The sequence below is a fragment of the Oncorhynchus mykiss genome, chromosome Y (assembly GCF_013265735.2).
Source record: "Oncorhynchus mykiss isolate Arlee chromosome Y, USDA_OmykA_1.1, whole genome shotgun sequence".
Lineage (NCBI taxonomy): Eukaryota > Metazoa > Chordata > Actinopteri > Salmoniformes > Salmonidae > Oncorhynchus > Oncorhynchus mykiss.
Window position 1 is genome coordinate 920,487 of NC_048593.1, and position 18,541 is coordinate 939,027.

An 18,541-nucleotide genomic window follows, 5' to 3' on the forward strand; every position below is an offset into this window, starting at 1 on the left:
GGGTTGAGGTCAGCGCTCTGTGCAGACCAGTCAAGTTCTTCCACACCAATCTCAAACCATTTCTGCATGGACCTCGCTTTCTGCACAGGAGCATTGTCATGCTGAAATAGGAAAGGGCTTCCCCAAACTGTTGCCACAAAGTTGGAAGCACAGAATCGTCTAGAATGTCATTGTCTGCTGTAGCATCAAGATGTCCTTTCACTGGAAAAACACCTTGAGGATTGATTATAAAAAACGTTTGCCATGTTTCTGTCGATATTGTGGATATAATTTGGAATTTCGGCGTTGTCGTGACCGCTATTTCCGGTGGATTTCTCAACATTACGTTAACAACAAACAGAGGTATTTTGGGTATAAAATGATCTTTATGGAACAAAAGGAACATTTGCTGTCTAACTGGGAGTCTCGTGAGTGAAAACATCAGAAGCTCAAAGGTAAACAAATAATTTGTTTGCTTTTCTGATTTGTGTGACCTAGCTTGCTGCTGCTAGCTGGACATAATGCTATGCTAGGGTATCGATAAACTTACAAACGCTTGTCTTGCTTTGACTGTAAAGCATAATTTCAAAATCTGAGATGACAGGGTGATTAACAAAAGGCTAAGCTGTGTTTCACTATATTTCACTTGTGATTTCATGAATCTGAATATTTTCTAGTAATATTTTTTGACCGTTCCGCTATGCTAATTAGTGTAGTTGATGACAATTCTCCCGGATCCGGGATGGGTAGTTCCAAGAGGTTTTAAAAGACTCCTCTATGCAAGTAACCATTTCAATGGAATGTCACTGCAAAACTGTTAATAGACAGCTGGTAAATTCGCTCTGGCTATCTACTCTGATTCCATAACGCTCTCGTCGGAATGCGCAGAATAACTGACAAATTTACGAACGCTCAACACCTGTTGAATATGGCCGGTGTCAGTAAACATTGGCAAAAAAGCATAAAATTGTTGCAAGCAGCACATTTGCATCCGCCAATGCTCTGGATAACATAAAAACAGCCTAAATAGCTCTGCTAGGGTGAGTAAAATGATCAGTGAGCTGTCCTCATGTGTGTCTGGAAGTAGCTAGCAAGCTTGGGTACTTGACTGCTGTTAGAACAGAACGCTGAGATCAATCCTAAAAGAGATGGGTGGGTCTAAAGCTTAAGAGGGTGGGAATGATGCTGAATGGGTGTAGACAAAGAAGAGCTCTCCAGTAGGTACCAAATACATTCAAAGGCCAATTTCTCAAAATTGGAGGATACAAGTTTCTCAACTTTCAAAGCAGAAATACTTTCAAAATTTGCTACATAAGGCCGAATCGAGCCGGTCGGTCACCTATGAACATCCTTTTCTGTCTCAAATAAGATTCCCTCAAGATTTCAACATCAGAACAAAGACTCCAAATTCGAAATGTGATATGTAAATTAAGTTACAAGTATTTGAAACTATCTACAATGGTCAGGAAAAAAAACCCATTTTTTATTCGGTCATGGAAATAAATTAATTTCGTGTTACCAAGTCATTTACTCTATGCCTTTAGTTTTCCATGTGGACCAATTTAAATTTAAAAAAAAGAAATCGGTGAATTCTGAAAAGCTATCCAAGGATTGTTCCATAAGGTTGTTTAAACAAATTCTAATAATAATTGAATTGGCTCCAATCGAAAATCATAGTCACAAACCACAATTGGGTCACCTGCTACTGTCCTCCCTTCCACTGGCATAGTGTTATATTCAGCTGATAACTGTTTTCTTTCACTTTCTGTAGTCTGACCACGACTGCATTTTGTTGCTCCCTGCCTATAGACAGAAACTAAAAGAGGAAACGCCCGTGCTCAGGTCTGTTCAACGCTGGTCCGACCAATCTGATTCCACCCTTCAAGATTGCTTCGATCACGTGGACTGGGATATGTTCCAGAAAGCATCGGACAATAACATTGATGAATACGCTGATTCGGTGAGCGAGTTCATTAGCAAGTGCATCGGTGATGTGGTACCCATGGTGAATATTAAAATCTTCCCCAACCAGAAACCATCGATAGATGGCAGCATTCGTGCAAAACTGAAAGCGCGAACCACTGCTTTTAATCATGGCAAGGTGACCGGAAACATAACCGAATACAAACAGTGTAGCTATTCGCTCCACAAGGCAATCAAACAAGCTAAGCGTCAGTATAGAGACAAAGTAGAGTCGCAATTCAACGGCTCAGACATGAGACGTATGTGGCAGGGTCTACAGTCAATCACGGACTACAAAAAGAAAACCAGCCCTGTCACGGATAGCGATGTCTTGCTCCCAGACCAACTAAACAACTTCTTTGCTCGCTTTGAGGACAATACAGTGCCACTGACACGGCCCGCGTCCTGAGAGCATGCACAGACCAGCTGGCTGGTGTGTTTACGGACATATTCAATCAATCCCTATCCCAGCCTGCTGTTCCCACATGTTTCAAGAGGGCCACTATTGTTCCTGTTCCCAAGAAAGCTAAGGTAACAGAGCTAAACGACTATCGCCCTGTAGCACTCACTTCAGTCATCATGAAGTGCTCCTGGACTTTCTGACAGGCTGTCCCCAGGTGGTGAGGGTAGGAAACATCTCCACCCCGCTGATCCTCAATTGGGTGATGGGGTCCCACAAGGGTGCATTCTCAGCCCTTTCCTGTACTCCCTGTTCACCCATGACTGCGTGGCCATGCACGCCTCAAACTCAATCATCAAGTTTGCAGATGACACTACTGTGGTAGGTTTGATTACCGACAATGACGAGACTTCCTACAGGAAGGAGGTGAGGACCCTCGGAGTATGGTGTCAGGAAAATAACCTCGCACTTAACGTCAACAAAAGGAGATGATCGTGGACTTCAGGAAACAGCAGAGGGAGCACCTACCTATCCACATCGATGGGAGAGTAGTGGAGAAGGTGCAAAGCTAAGTTCCCCGGTGTACACATCACGGACAAACTGAAATGGTCCACCCACACAGACAGCATGGTGAAAAACGCACAACAGAATCTTTTCAACCTCAGGAGGCTGAAGAAATGTGGCTTGTCACCTAAAAACACTCACACTTTTACAGATGCACAATCGAGAGCATCCTATTGGGCTGTATCACCTCCTGGTACGGCAACTGCTCCGCCCAACAACCGTAAGGCTCTCCAGAGGGTAGTGAGGTCTGCACAACGCATCACCGGGGGCATAGTACCTGCCCTCCAGGACACCTACAGCACCCGATGTCACAGGAATGCCAAAAAGATCATCAAGGACAACACCCACCCGAGCCACTGCCTGTTCACCCCGCTATCATCCAGAAGGCGAGGTCAGTACAGGTGCATCAAAGCTGGGACCGAGAGACTGAAAAACAGCTTCTCTCGCTCTATCTCATATGTATATACTGTACTCTATATCATCTACTGTATCTTGCGTATGCCGTTCGGCCATCGCACATCCATATATTTATATGTACATATTCTTATTCATTTCTTTACACTTGTGTGTATAAGGTAGTTGTTGTGAAATTGTTAGATTACTTGTTAGATATTACTGCACAGTCGGAACTAGAAGCACAAGCATTTAGCTACACTCGCATTAACATCTGCTAACCATGTGTATGTAACCAATAAAATGTGATTTGATCAAAGCACGTCTGGACAACCCCTCCCTCTCTCTCTCCAATTAATGTCACCTCTCCTGGCTCTTACTGATACCTACCCATAATCCCCAGCTTTCTATTTACTGTAACCACCCTCCTCACATTGAAAAGTAGCCAAAATTTGGTCAGGCCACCCTGGCCTTGATTTCAATGTCAACATGTCGTTTTTTGGGTCTGCTCCGGACCAGCCTTGATTTCAATGTACACAGACATCTGGACCGGTCTTCATTTGGCCTAAACATAGATGTCCATGATTGGTTAAGATTTAGTCCAGACAAAACCGAACCAATAATGGATGTCTACGTTTCACAAGTTTGGACAGTACAGTAAAGGTAGAGAATAGTACTCTACTGTAGAGCGGAATATAGTTCAGCACAGTACAACACACGAGTTGAGTACACTAATCTCCTGTACTGGGGGGTGGCAGATAGCCTAGACGTTAGAGCATTGGGCCAGTAACCGAACGGTCACTAGTTCAAATCCCTGAGCCGACAAAGTGGGGAAAAAAACAATAATCTATGTGCCCTCGAGCAAGACACACCAGGTGTGAATCCACTTCACTTACTGAGGTTAAATAACCAAAATAGATTTTTGGAAACTGCTCCACAAACAGAGGAGACAGACCAGCTAGAGATAGATGGCTAGAGAAAGGCCGCCAGCCACTGTAAAGCTCTTCAGTCAGACACTCTTGAGCACAAAGTCCCCAGAAGAGCCAATTACACTTAAGCAGTGCTGAAGTGAGCAAGCACTGATGACTATGAGTAAATGGCTTTTAGCACATTAGCGAGAAGAGAGTACCACTCGCCTCTTTCTCGCTCTGCCTCTTTCTCGCTCTGCCTCTCCCTCACGCGCCACACAATCCTCCTGTTCATTCAGCTCTCTCTCTGTGTCAGTGCTGAAAATGATCTCTCATTGCTGGCACTAGGTGAGAACGATGGCGGGAAACATTTCACACACAGGAAAGGCTCTGAGTGGGGCAGGACTTGCAAGGTTAGGTCCCTACCTCGGTCTTGCTTCCAGATGGCCTGTTGCAGGGGGAGAGGAGGGGGAACGTTTTGGGCAATATTACAATAGCATCACCTATCAATGATGATTGACAGCCATCGTCAATGGTGACGACATTGTGATGCGACAATGACAAAAAGCAGTGGAACTGGCTTTGAGGTACAGAGTTGAGTGAGGAGTTTAGCCTATTTGAACTTGATTGGCATGGAGTCTCGCAGCGCACAACAGGGCAGCAAGTGACATTCCGAGTAATTTAACTACTCGCTATAGCCTATTTCAAGAAATATGTGATACAGAATGCAAGAGAGGAATATAGGCCAGACAGAGCGGAAAATTAGACCAAAGCAGCACAAAATGTTCAGTCAGAAAATCTTGTTCTCTGTCGGATGCATGGGCCTGTTCATTTTTTTAATAGAAACAGATATTCCTTAAATATCTTGTGTTTAGCCATTTAAAAAAGACATTGCCTATATTCCCATTTCTCCACATTCGATAGGCTATATAAATATGAAAGCTACGCTTTGTCGTTTTATGCATGACTTTATTTGAATAGGCTAAAAACGTAAAGTAGTCAGAGACTAATAATGAGAGAGAGCAAACAATACCAATAGCCTATAGAAAAATAAAATGACAAGTTTAATCAAGTTTAAGCTTATTAAGAAATGATGCATACAGGCTGGGAAAATCCCTCCAAGCGAGGTTGAAAGTCCAATAACATATCATAAAAGTTATGAACAATAGCTTATTTGCTAAATATTCTAGCCTACGAAGGTGCTGTCCTAAAGTTGGGTCTTTCAAAAATAACAAGAATGAAAGCCTATAGCCTAAGCCTAGGCTATTGTCAATCACAGCTTTATGATAAATGGTTTGTTCTTTCCCCTATAATTTTATGAGGCAAAAAAAGAAATGAGCCAGTTCCTAAGACAGTAGAGTGCTTCTATTTAGCCCATGACGTCACTATGGTATAAGACCGTTTCTCATTAGACAATCACTGCTCCATCACAGCGCGCCACACACATGCTGAATCTCCACCAGAAAGGAATATTAGAAAAGACTTGCATGCACTTCACCTCTGCCCAGGCTTTCAACAACTGTATATTTCACCATGATTTGTCCAATTTCATTCTATTGGAGGGGGGGGAGGGGCAATAGCATTAAATCGAATGCAACTGGGCGAATCATGAGGAAAGATACGGTTTGGATAGCAGGGCTGGGAATTGCCATGGACCTCACGATACTATTATTATTTTATTTTACCTATATTTAACTAGGCAAGTCAGTTAAGAACAAATTCTTATTTTCAATGACGGCCTAGGAACAGTGGGTTAACTGCCTTGTTCAGGGGCAGAACGACAGATTTGTACCTTGTCAGCTCGGGGGTTCCGGTTACTAGTCCAACGCTCTAATCACTAGGCTACCCTGCCGCCACGATGCTTTGGTGCCAATACGCAGAAGTATTGCGATATTGTCAAAATAATATCCAGATATGTAACTATTAGTGGTGCAACAGATCACAAAACTCATGGTTCGGATCACAGTTTTGAGTCAGATGTCTAAGGGATTGGTGAGAGGGCAAACCCTGCCATGGGGTTGGGAAGAGAGGGAATGAGGTATCACACCCCCCTCTCTGCTTCCTATTTCAACTGGGTTCAGAAATGGGAAAATGGTCATGTGATATACTCAGCTGCCATGGAGTGAAGGAATATCCCCCTTCTTTCAAATTCTGTCTTTTGACACAGCTCTGCCCCGCCCGTTTCCCAGCGCGCGCTCTCTCTCTCACATTTACACACCTAAAAAGGGAGCCCTGGAGTTCCACATTCCCCACATGCCTCGTCCCATCCCCTAGTCAGCCTGGGCTGCTGCCATTTATGCTGCCCTGCTCTGCTGAGGCTACAGAAACATAATATTACGCAATACAGCAGAGGTTGAGTCCACATTACATACACAAACTGCTGCAGGACAGACAGTGTGTGTTTCTGTGATGGACCCATATTAAGTATATTATTGATTACCCAATATCCAGAGTGTGCATTTGTGTTGGAGAAGGTCAAGAGTTGGTTCTGTCACGGCACGAAGCAAATAAGTGGACATGACATATCAGCATGACATTTTTAGGCAGGGACCCGCCTCCACTGCCGCGTGGCTCAGCTGTGGTTGCAGTGGCTAACTACTATAGCTAGCTGGCCTTTAGATCTCCCACCAGTCTGCTGCTTGTCGGACACAGAGTCTATTACTCACACACACTGCTCAGCTAAAGTGACGGAACAGGCCACGGTGGACTCACACACACACACACTAGAGGACAACAGATTAATCGGAATGGCCGATTAATTAGGGCTGATTTTAAGTTTTAATAACAATCGGAAATCTGTATTTTTGGATGCCAATTATTAACAAATTGCTGTTACATTGCACAACCTTCAATGTTATGTCATAATTACCTAAAAATCTGGCAAATTATTTCGCAATGAGCCAGGCGGCCCAAACTGTTGCATATGCCCTGACTCTGCGTGCAATGAACGCAAGAGAAGTGACACAATTTCACCTGGTTAATATTGCCTTCTAACCTGGATTTCTTTTAGTTATATATGCAGGTTTAAAAATATATACACTTCTGTGTATTGATTTTAAGAAAAGCATTGATGTTAATGGTTAGGTACACGTTGGGGCAACGACAGTCCTTTTTCGCGAATGCGCACCGCATGAATTATATGCAACGCAGGACACATTAGATAAACTAGTAATATCATCATCCATGTGTAACTAGCGATAATGATTGATCGATTGTTTTTTATAAGATAAGTTTAATGCTAGCTAGCAACTTACCTTGGCTTCTTACTGCATTCGCGTAACAGGCAGGCTCCTCATGAGGCAGGTGGTTAGAGCGTTGTACTAGTTAAACGTAAGGTTGAATTGAATCCCTGAGCTGACAAGGTGAAAATCCCACCGTTCCTGGGCCGTCATTAAAAATAAGAATGTGTTCTTAACTGACTTGCCTAGTTAGACTTAAGGATGCCATCTGTTAGATAAAATACGGAACGGTTCCGTATTTCACTGAAAGAATAAACGTTTTGTTTTCGAAATGATAGTTTCCGTATTCGACCATATTAATGACCTATGGCTCATATTTCTGTGTGTTATGTTATAATTAAGTCTATGATTTGATAGAGCAGTCTGAGCGATAGTAGGCACCAGCAGGCTCGTAAGCATTCATTCAAACAGCACTTTCGTGCGTTTTGCCAGCAGCTCTTCGCTGTGCTTCAAGCATTGCGCTGTTTATGACTTCAAGCATATCAACTCCCGAGATTAGGCTGGTGTAACCGATGTGAAATGGCTAGCTAGTTAGCGTTTCAAACGTCACTCGCTCTGAGACTTGGAGTAGTTGTTCCCCTTGCTCTGCATGGGTAACGCTGCTTCGAGGGTGGCTGTTGTCGATGTGTTCCTGGTTCGAGCCCAGGTAGCGGCGAGGAGAGGGATGGAAGCTATACTGTTACACTGGCAATACTAAAGTGCCTATAAGAACTTCCAATTGTCAAAGGTTAATGAAATACAAATGGTATAGAGAGAAATAGTCCTATAATAACTACAAACTAAAATTCCTTCTTGGAATATTGAAGTCTCATGTTAAAAGGAACCACCAGCTTTCATATGTTCTCATGTTCTGAGCAAGGAACTTAAAGTGTTGGAGAAGAAAGCTAACGTTTGTTTTTGCACTATTTAAACCAAATTGAACATGTTTCATCATTTATTTGAGGCTAAATTGATTTTATTGATGTATTATATTAAGTTAAAATAAGTGTTCATTCAGTATTGTTTTAAATTGTCATTATAAAAAATATATTTTTTAATTTTTATAAAATCGGCCGATTAATCGGTATCTGCTTTTTTTGGTCCTCTAATAATCGGAATCGAAAAATCATAAAATCGGTCAACCTCTAACACACACACACAAAAACAAGGCATTAACCCCATTCTGCGCTGTGTAATTACACAATGATGGACTCAACCACCTCAATTATGGAGCCTCTCTCTCTATGCGAAGCTAGCAGCACACCAGGGTATCTCGGTTCACACACTGCTAACTGGCTGAGCCAAAGAGGCAGTTATTACGAAGTTACAAATTAACAGGGCTAATGAGGCTAATGCTAAATATCGCAAGTAAATGTTGCCGCTACTTTTCACATGGCACAGACAATCAAAGCCACTAACTAGTTTGAAACAAAACTGACCTAGAATGAGTGGAATCAATGTTTTTTCAATTATTTTCTATAATTGAGAATAGCCTGACCAAAGTTAAAGCCTTAACATGCAAACCTCACCGGCCATATTGCACGAACATCTACGTAGTCAAGAGCTAAAATAGAACTTGGTTCTATTTGAGACGCTCCATGCGCTGCAAGTCCCCTCCTTATTGGATATCAGGATGATACAAACCCACGTGGATGCTTGAAGGACAAACGAGGAGAGATTAACTAAAGATAAGAAATTAGATATACAGCACATTTTCAAATCAAACTTTATTTGCCACATGCACCAAATGCAACAAGTGTAGACTTTACTGTGAAATGCTTACTGAAAAGCCCTTAACCAACAGTGTAGACTTTACTGTGAAATGCTGACTTACAAGCCCTTAACCAACAGTGTAGACTTTACTGTGAAATGCTTACTTACAAACAAGCCCTTAACCAACAGTGCAGTTCAAGAAGAAGAAAATATTTACCAAGTAGGCTAAAATAAAAAGTAATAATAGAAAGTAACACAATAAGAATAACGAGGCTATATACTGGGGGCACCGGTACCGAGTCAGTGTGCAGGGGTACAGGCTAGTTGAGATCATTTCTACATGTAGGTGGGGGCGAAGTGACTATGCATAAGTAACAAACAAACAGCGAGTACTAGCAGTGTACAAGAGAGGGGGTGGTCAATGTAAATTGTCCGGTGGCGATTTTTATGAATTGTTCAGAAGTCTAATGGCTTGGGGGTAGAAGTTGTTTAGGAGCCTTTTGGTCCTAGACTTGGCGCTCCAGTACAGCTTGCCGGGTGGTAGCAAAGAAACAGTCTATAACTTGGGTGACTGGAGTCTCTAACAACTGTATGGGCTTTCCTCTGACACCGCCTATTATATAGGTCCTGGATGGCAGGAAGCTTGGCCACAGTGATATACTAGGCCATTTGCACTACCCTCTGTAGTGTCGAGCAGTTGCCATACCAGGCGGTGATGCAACCGGTCAGGATGCTCTTGATGGTGAAGCTGTAGAACTCTGATGATCTGAGGACCCATGTCAAATCTTTTCAGTCTCCTGAGTCTCGTGCCCTCTTCACAACTGTCTTGGTGTGTTTGGACCATGATAGTTCGTTGGTGATGTGGACACCAAGGAACTTGAAACTCTCAACCCACTCCACTACCTGTCGATGTTAATGGGGGCCTGTTTGGCCGCCTTTTCCTGTGGTCCATGATCAGCTCCTTTGTCTTGCTCAAATTAAGGGAGAGGTTGTTGTCCTGGCACCACACTGGCAATTCTCTGACCACCTCCCAATAGGCCGTCTCATCGTTGTCGGTGATCAGGCCTACCACTGTTGTGTCGTCAAACTTAATGATGGTGTTGGAGACGTCGTTTGGCAGTCGTGGGTGAACAAGGAATACAGGAGGGGACAAAGTACACACCCCTGTGGTGCCCCAGTGTTAAGGATCAGCGTGGCAGACGTGTTGTTGCCTACTTTTACCACCTGGGGGCGGTCTGTCAGGAAGTCCAGGATCCAGTTGCAGAGGGACGTGTTTAGTCCCAGAGTCCTTAGCTCAGTGATGAGCTGTGGGCACTGTGGTGTTGAACACTGAGCTGTAGTCAAGGAACAGCATTCTCACATAGATGTTCCCTTTGTCCAGGTGGGAAATTGCCTCATCTGTGGATCTGTTGGGGCGGTATGCAAATTGGAGTGGGTCTAGGGTGTCCAGGAGGATGCTGTTGATGTGAGCCATGACCAGCCTTTCAAAGCACTTCATGGCTACCGACGTAAGTGTCACGGGGCGGTAATCATTTAGGCAGGTTACCTTCGCTTCCTTGGGCACAGGGACTATGGTGGTCTGCTTGAAACATGTAGGTATTACAGACCCGGACAGGGAGAGATTGAATATGTCAGTGAAGCTTTGAGCTTTGAGGACACGTCCTGGTAATCCGTCTGGCCCAGCGTCTTTGTGAATGCTAACCTGTTTAAAGGTCTTGTTCACATCAACTACAGAGAGCGTTATCACAGTCATCCAGAACAGCTGGCGCTCTCGTGCATGCTTCAGTGTTGCTTGCCTCAAAGCAAGCATAAAAAGCATTTAGCTCGTCTGGTAGGCTCGTATCTGGGTTTCCCTTTGTAGTCTAATGGTTTTCAAGCCCTGACACATCCGACGAGCGTCAGTGCTGGTGTAATCTTAATCCTGTATTGACGCTTTGCTTGTTTGATGGTTCGTCTGAGGGCATAGCGGGATTTCTTATAAGTGTCCGGATTAGTCTCCCACTCCTTGAAAGCGGCCAGCTCTAGCCTTTCGCTCGATGTGGATGTTGCCTGTAATCCATGGCTTCTGTTTGGGATATGTACGTACAGTCACTGTGAGGACGTCATCACTTATTGATGAAGCCGATGACTGAGGTGGCGTATTCCTCAATGCCATTGGATGAACCCTGGAACATATTCCAGTCTTTGCTAGCAAAACAGTCCAGTAGAGTAGCATCCGTGTCATCTGATCACTTCCGTATTGAGCGAGTCACTGGTACTTCCTGCTTCAGTTTTTGCTTTCAAGTGGGAATCTGGAGGATAGAATTATGGTCAGATTTGCCAAATGGAGGGCGGGGGAGAGCTTTGTATGAATCTCCGTGTGTGGAGTAAGTGTGGTCCAGGATTTTTTTTTTCTGGTTGCACATGTGACAGGCTGTTAATTTGGTAAAACTGATTTAAGTTTGACTGCATTAAAGTCCCCGGCCACTAGGAGCGCCGCTTCTGGGTGAGCATTTTCTTCTTTGCCTATGGCCTTATAGAGTTGGTTGAGAGCAGTCTTAGTGCCAGCTTCACTTTGTGGTGGTAAATAGACGGCTATGAATAATACAGATGAGAACTCTCTTGGTAGATAGTGTGGTCGACAGCTTATCATAAGGTACTCTACCTCAGGCGAGCAACACCTCGAGAGTTTAATATTAGACATCGCGCACCAGCTGTTAATGACAAAAGACACACACACACACACACACACACCCCTTGTCTTACCAGATGTAGCGTCTCTGTAGGATAATCTTAATAGTAGGTCTTCAATTTTATTTTCCAATGATTGCACGTAAGCAAGGAGAACGGAAGGCATTGGGAGTTTGCGCCTCCGGATTCTCAGAAGGATCCCCGATCTGCAACCCCTTTCCCGGCGTCTTTTCTTCACACATAAGTGATGGATCTGGGCCTGTTCCAATGAAAGCAGGATATCCTTCTCATCAAACTCGTTCAAGGAAAAAAAAATCCAGTCCGCGGTGAGTACTCTCTTTTCTGATGTCCAGAAGTTATTTTGGGTGATAAGATACGGTAGCATCAACATTATGTACACAATAAGTTAAAAAATAAGTTACACAAAAGGCAAAAAAAACCAAACAAAATGTAACAATTGTTTGGGAGAAAACGTCAGCCATGTTCTTCAGCGCCATCTTTTCAGTTGGTCAATTATAATAACAATGTGCAAACACATTTCCTCATTGAGGCTAATAATACTGTTTTCAATCTATCTGAAGCTGGTGGATGAAACGAGATAGATCAGATGGATGAAACAGTGAGACGACTCAGGGTTGAGAGCCCAGGCCCATGCAGTCTACTCTGCACAGGCCAGGCTGTGGAGAGCTGTTGCTAGTGTACTCCTCTGGCTGGCTGGGTCCACCCTAAACTGCAGTACAGCAAATGAGCACCTTTACAAATGCCACAATACACAAAAAGCCCAGGGAGGAATGTCCCCGGTGCTGCATTCCGGCCAGCACTTCTATTTTTCTTTACATAACAGCTATAAAAACAGGATGGCTTTGAATGGCTTGACTTTGAGAAGAAAATAAGGTTTTTCCATCTATCCCAAAAGAAGAACATATTCAAGTGTGGAGGCATTTAGCGCAATAAAAAAATAGGCCTACTGGGGTGCAAGAGTGAAACAAACTAACAAATACTTCCATTGGTCTTCATCTAATCAACAGATCAAGTAAAATAAAACTGTTCAACTAACGACCACTGTAAATAGAAATGCTTCAATATGAAACATGATCAGTGTTTGGGGATCACTATACATCCCCATAGTTGTGCAATTACTGTTGATGTGACCAGGTGTGTGTTGGTTTAAACCACCTGATTGTTCCTCATCTAGTTCTCCGTGTAAAGAATCTGCATCTTCAGAAGAGCCTTGGCTCCTCCAGCTTGTGTTTCCTATCTAGGAGTCCTGCAGTCCTCCATTCAGACACTTGGTCCAGGTTGTCCAATTTGACTCAACCTTTAGTTACTGTCCAACAACTGTTTACAGGGGAATGTAAGCTAGGCTACCTAGATGATCACCAACAAATTCACAGAGAAGAAGTCATTTCACAACTGTTGTTGACAGTCAAGCTGCTGCTGTAAGTGTGATGAACGCCACACTTCACGTAGACAGAAGATTGGCCAATTCAGAGTCTACGTGTGTCCATGTTAGTCACTCACTAAACTGCCGTTCTTAGACCACAAAACATGGGTAGAAAGATCATAGGAATAGAATATCCTTAACGATGAGCTGGCTCAAAACTTTCCCTGAATCACGAGAGGTTGAAGAAGAATCCTGTATAAGTATTGAGAAATGGGCTTCAGGAGTAACATACTCCAGTCTCCTTTAGCAGAGGTTCTTAGTAAACAAGTCCAGGCCAGTCATCAAGGGAAGCAAGTCCATGGCTGTCTGTATCAGTGACATCCAGAGAAGGATTCATTGAATATTGATTGGCATTTAGATCTAAGGGGTGGGAGGTCAGACCCATGATGTAAATACAGGGATCAAATCACTTGGTCCTACTGCATCAAATGACCGAACACCACAGATAACCAGGAATTCATTGGAACCGGGGTGGATGCTGCACAACCCCTGAGAGAATCACTTCAGTGCTAAATGGATCTGTACAAGAGGGGTTTCATAAAAGAGTACAGGGTTGCAACTCCTAGCACAATTTTTACTGGCCTCCCCAACTGATGCCAACAGTGTCCTCAGTAGCTACTGTAAAGCACTCTGACCATGAAAATCTTCTGTTGGAAGAAGATTGCGTTCCTCCAATGTAGTATTCAGCTCTGCATTGCTCTCCTCCATCTATTTGTTTATCCCATCCTTGCTTGGTTCCTCCAGATAGGACAGTACTCCGTCAGTAACTCCATTCCAACCAAGCCTCCAGTCGGTTTCCGCCCTCTCTGGCTCCCCCTCACACTTGTGTGCTCCCAAACACAATTAAAGCACATCTAAGGTCTACAGAGTAAGTGAAAGTCTCTCATTCCAAGGGACCGCTAAAATACTTAAAATTGCAGCACCACGGCTTATAGCTGAGCACTCTTTCAGTCACCAAAACCTACATGAACCCTGTGAGACACCCTGTTGTCATAATAAAAGCTACTTGGTATTGTTTGTTTGTAGCACACTGGAGAAGGGAGACTCTCTAGTCTATACAGTGCAGCAGAGGCAAAATATATTTTTTTTATGCCGCCAGTGTCGCTGTGCTGCCTGCTCATCCAGAAGACTTGTGGTCTGGTCTGTAAGGTGTGTGCACGCATGCACACACAGCTAGGGGTAGGGCAGGCAGAGAGGCTAAAATAAGGAAATGGATGGATCAGTTACGCTGTGACCGGCTGCTCCATTGGCTCTGTCTGGTCAGACAGAAGTCACTGAGCTAATTATAAAGCCTGTGTTTCTACACGGACAATATTACTAACAGTGACATGACATACCACCACTGCCCGCTTACATCAGCTCTCTCTATTAGAGGTCGACCGATTAATCGGAATGGCCGATTAATTAAAATATTATGTAATCCATTTTAGAATAAGGCTGTAACGTAACAAAATGTGGAAAACGTCAAGGGGTCTGAATACTTTCCAAATGCACTGTACATACACAATCCCCCTTTAGTTCAAGTATTGCCCGGTGTCAAGGAATTGGACAAATTCTCTCTTCCTGACCATAAGACCAAGCTCTCTGAAGATTCCTCTTACAGCCCAGACACCCTTTTATCTTTCCTTCATTCCCTCTATTCTCTCTGGGGAACAAAACATGTGCTTTTCTCCAGCTCTCCTACAGTAGCTACACATCCAGTCCTTGTGCCACTGGTGTGCCTCAGCTTAGTTTGTTTCCATGGCGCCCAGGCCGGGCCTAGTCCCTCTTTCCAGCTTACTTGCATCCAACATAGTGTGTCTGTTTGCCCTGCCCTGGGGGGACAGATCTGGAATTGATGGACACATATAGAACAGAGCGGCGAAGACAGCAGACTGAACAGGTGACCTGGTAAACATGCGCAGGCGGACAAACCCCAAGGGACCAGCCAGGCAGCCACACATGGAATTCAGTCGTTCTCATAGCGCAGAAAACATTTACTATATTCGGAAAGTATTCAGACTCCTTGACTTTTTCCACATTTTTCCAACCTTATTCTAAAAAGTGTATTAAATCGTTTTTTTCTCAATCTAAACACAATACCCCACAATGACAAAGTGAAAACAGGTGTTTAGAAACTTTCGCAAATGTATTATAAATAAAAACTGAAATACCTTATTTACATAAGTATTCAGACCCTTTACTATGACACTGAAAACTGAGCTTAGGTGCATTCTGTTTCCATTGATCATCCTTGATGTTTCTAAAACTTGGGAGTCCACCAGTGATAAATGTAATTGATTGGACATGATTTGGAAAGGCACACACCTGTCTATATAAGGTTGACAGTGCATGTCAGCACAAAACCAACCATGAGGTCAAATGAATTGTCTGTAGAGCTCAGAGACAGGATTGGGTGAATCTTTATATGTGGACAAAGTGCAGCCTTTAATGTCATATCACTCTGTCATACCTAGGGCAGCTCGAGCAATCAACCTGGTCTCAGAGCATTTAGTATTATTCTGTACGTAAATCTGTGATGCTCCATTTAGTATGATGTTTTTTCATCGAACGGTATGTTATTTTTTGGATGTCCATCACCCATTTCGAATGATATGTTACAAATTACAATTTGTATTATGTTACGAATTTGCTAAATGTAAATGTCTCGAATTCTAGCTAGGTGGCCACTGTTAGCTAGCTTCCTGACATTAGCGAGGCTAGGGGTTAAGTTTAGGAGTTTTGGAGTTTAAGGTTAGCTAACATGCTAAGTAGTTGCTAAAAAGTAGTATGAAGTTAGGGGCTAAAAAGCTAAAGCTGTTCATAATGAGATTCGAACTGCTACCTTTGGGTTGCTAGATGTTTGTGTTATACACCCACCCAGCCTCAAGTAACCATACCAAACATAACATAGTAAATTCTGTCTTGGATTTACGTACAGAATAATAAGAAATGATCTTAGACCAGGTTGCAACAATCCAATGGCTCTGCTACTGCCATAAGAACTAATAGACATACAGTCGGGAAATGTACGTCTGTTTGGTGGGCCGTCTCTCTGTGGACAACGCACTCCCACCACTGCCCAATGTGTAGTGTGTGCAACCGTGAGCTGCAGGCATCACCGCGGGGGTCAAGAGACGAAACAGAGAGACAGCTGGAGGGGTGGGCTACTAGCGGAGATAGTTCCCTTCACCAGGCGATGAAGTCAGGACTCCCATTGTACTGAACGCCATATTCCTAGATAAGGATGCCTTCACTTTGTATTACACATAGTTCACTTTTGCATCACAGCGTGGACACTGTAAATATTGTATCAGACACTGCTGCAACACATGTCATTGCAAAGCAGATATGCCACGTGCACAATGGAAAGTCAATTTGACAACACAGGGAGGGCGGGTGTGATACATTAGTCCGGTGTGATTGCAACCCCAGTTAAAGCTGGAGGTCAAATTGAGTTACTTAGCCTGCAAATAAGTTGTCTAGCACAGAAGATATGCTTGTTGCTGTGTGGCGTTGCCCCACTGGTTTAAAACTTAGCCAGCACAGCTGATTAAGCTAACATTAACTAGAAAACATCTGCAAAGGAGAAAGGTATCTAGATGAAGTTGAGCGACCTAATACTTAGTTATTTCTTCGAGTACTAGCACCATTTGAACGTTAGTAACGGTACTATCTTACAAGCTAAGGAAAAGTGCTAACGTTAGTTAGCTAGAATGTTGTTGGTCAACATACGCCAACTGGCGAACATTTCTACACCGTTACCCCGACACAGCCATGGTGTGGAAAACCCGTTTACTCTACTGGGTAAGAGAGAAACACGGCTGGCAAAAAAAACGTGTCCTATGGAAAATATGTGAAGAGTCCCGGACGCAACGAGACCCCCAAGCCGGGCCTACCCGTCCCCAATGTGTGTGATATCCCAGTCCCCAGGATAGAGCAGTGGTATGAGGCGCCAGTCGGCTGGACTGCTTACCTTGCTTGCTCTCTATTTTCCCCGACATTTCGTCGCCAGCAGTGATTTCACTCGCAATAAAAACAACAAGAAACTGTCGCGCCGTGTCTCCCTCAATTATCTCCGCATTGTTGTTTCACACGTGTCCGTGAGATGAATTCGCTGGAGGTACGAGACCAGATTTGTGGCACACACATGTACATGAAACGATGTATTAAACTGTTTCTTCTCGGTCTCCAAGCAATTTTCACTGAGTGGAGGAGCTGAGACCAACACAGCACTACTGTGAACCGTGTGTCCTCGACATGGACAGCAGCGCCTCCTTGCGCCTGGAGTTAGCTACGTAATTTGGTCAGCAAGCGGGTGGGTTTCAATTTCAGTGGAAAGTGCCCCCTGTGGCTACGATCTGTGAAGACTTTTGGGCTGCTCAGAGGTAGAGGGAGCAATACAATTAAACCATTTATATAACAATACTCTGACCAAATACTATAGGCCTATATAATTGTTGACAGATATATACTGGATATTTTACAAACTAAGTATTGTATAAGTATTTTATATTATAAGCCGTATAAAGTATAATTCTGTACTAGGTCTCTGTCTGTCAACCCCGGTGGGCCTAACAAACCAGGCTAGCCTACATTATCTTGCTTTAGTGCCAAAATAAATTAACTCACAAAGCAGCATGTCTAGCATGAAAAAGTCAGTGTGTGAGAATGCCCTTATCTTCTTGTTCTGAATAATTGATCTGACTGGCAGAGTGGATCTGCATTCCCTTCTGTCAGTGTTTAGTGATCTGGATCATCCTTTATCCACCCACAGCTATCCAGAGAGGCCAATAATTAGGAATTATAATACCAATACTAGTCATTTAAGAGAAGCATGGGGTGGAATCTTGGACCTCAAGTGAAGAGGTTGACATTGACCTGACTCACACTTTTCTCAAAAATCTAAGCATACCTTTGTTGTATAGTACCTTGTCCTTCAATGTGTGGAGTCAATCTTAATTGCAGCAGAAATATTCATAGTGTGAGTGAGTGTGTAACATGTCACAGGAAGCAGGTCTGCCCTCTGACTTTAGGGAATGTATGTCTCGAGGCTATGGTGAGTGTTGGTGCATGTATGTGTGTGGGTGTGTACACTGTGTGTGTGGAATGCATTTGCTGAGGCTATGGTGAAATCACAGAGAGGAAACACAGAACAATGAGTTCCTGAGCAGAGACAGGCCTGTCAGGACAGGCTAGAGCTCTGCTCACTGACAGAATAACTGGCCTCTAGTTGTAGTTCCTTCTCTATGGGTGCCTCAACATACAGCAAAGCCAATGCCTCTGTCAGTTTCTTCACTGTAGCTGTAAG

General features: G+C 43.6%; 1 protein-coding gene across 4 annotated transcripts in view; it reads right to left on the reverse strand.

Annotated features, from left to right (window-relative positions):
- The window catches only part of LOC110509502 (rap guanine nucleotide exchange factor 1), a 94,239-nt gene extending 76,739 nt beyond the window's left edge, over nucleotides 1–17,500 (reverse strand). For 2 of the 4 annotated variants that reach the window (XM_021590401.2, XM_021590400.2), the window contains exon 1: nucleotides 17,207–17,499. In XM_021590401.2, coding sequence (XP_021446076.2) covers nucleotides 17,207–17,234 — 28 coding nt within the window. In that variant the 5' untranslated portion in view covers nucleotides 17,235–17,499. Of the gene's footprint in view, nucleotides 1–17,206 lie in introns of all 4 variants that reach the window. The other 2 variants (XM_021590399.2, XM_021590402.2) reach the window with 2 other exon arrangements.
- Between the last annotated feature and the right edge of the window lie 1,041 nt (nucleotides 17,501–18,541).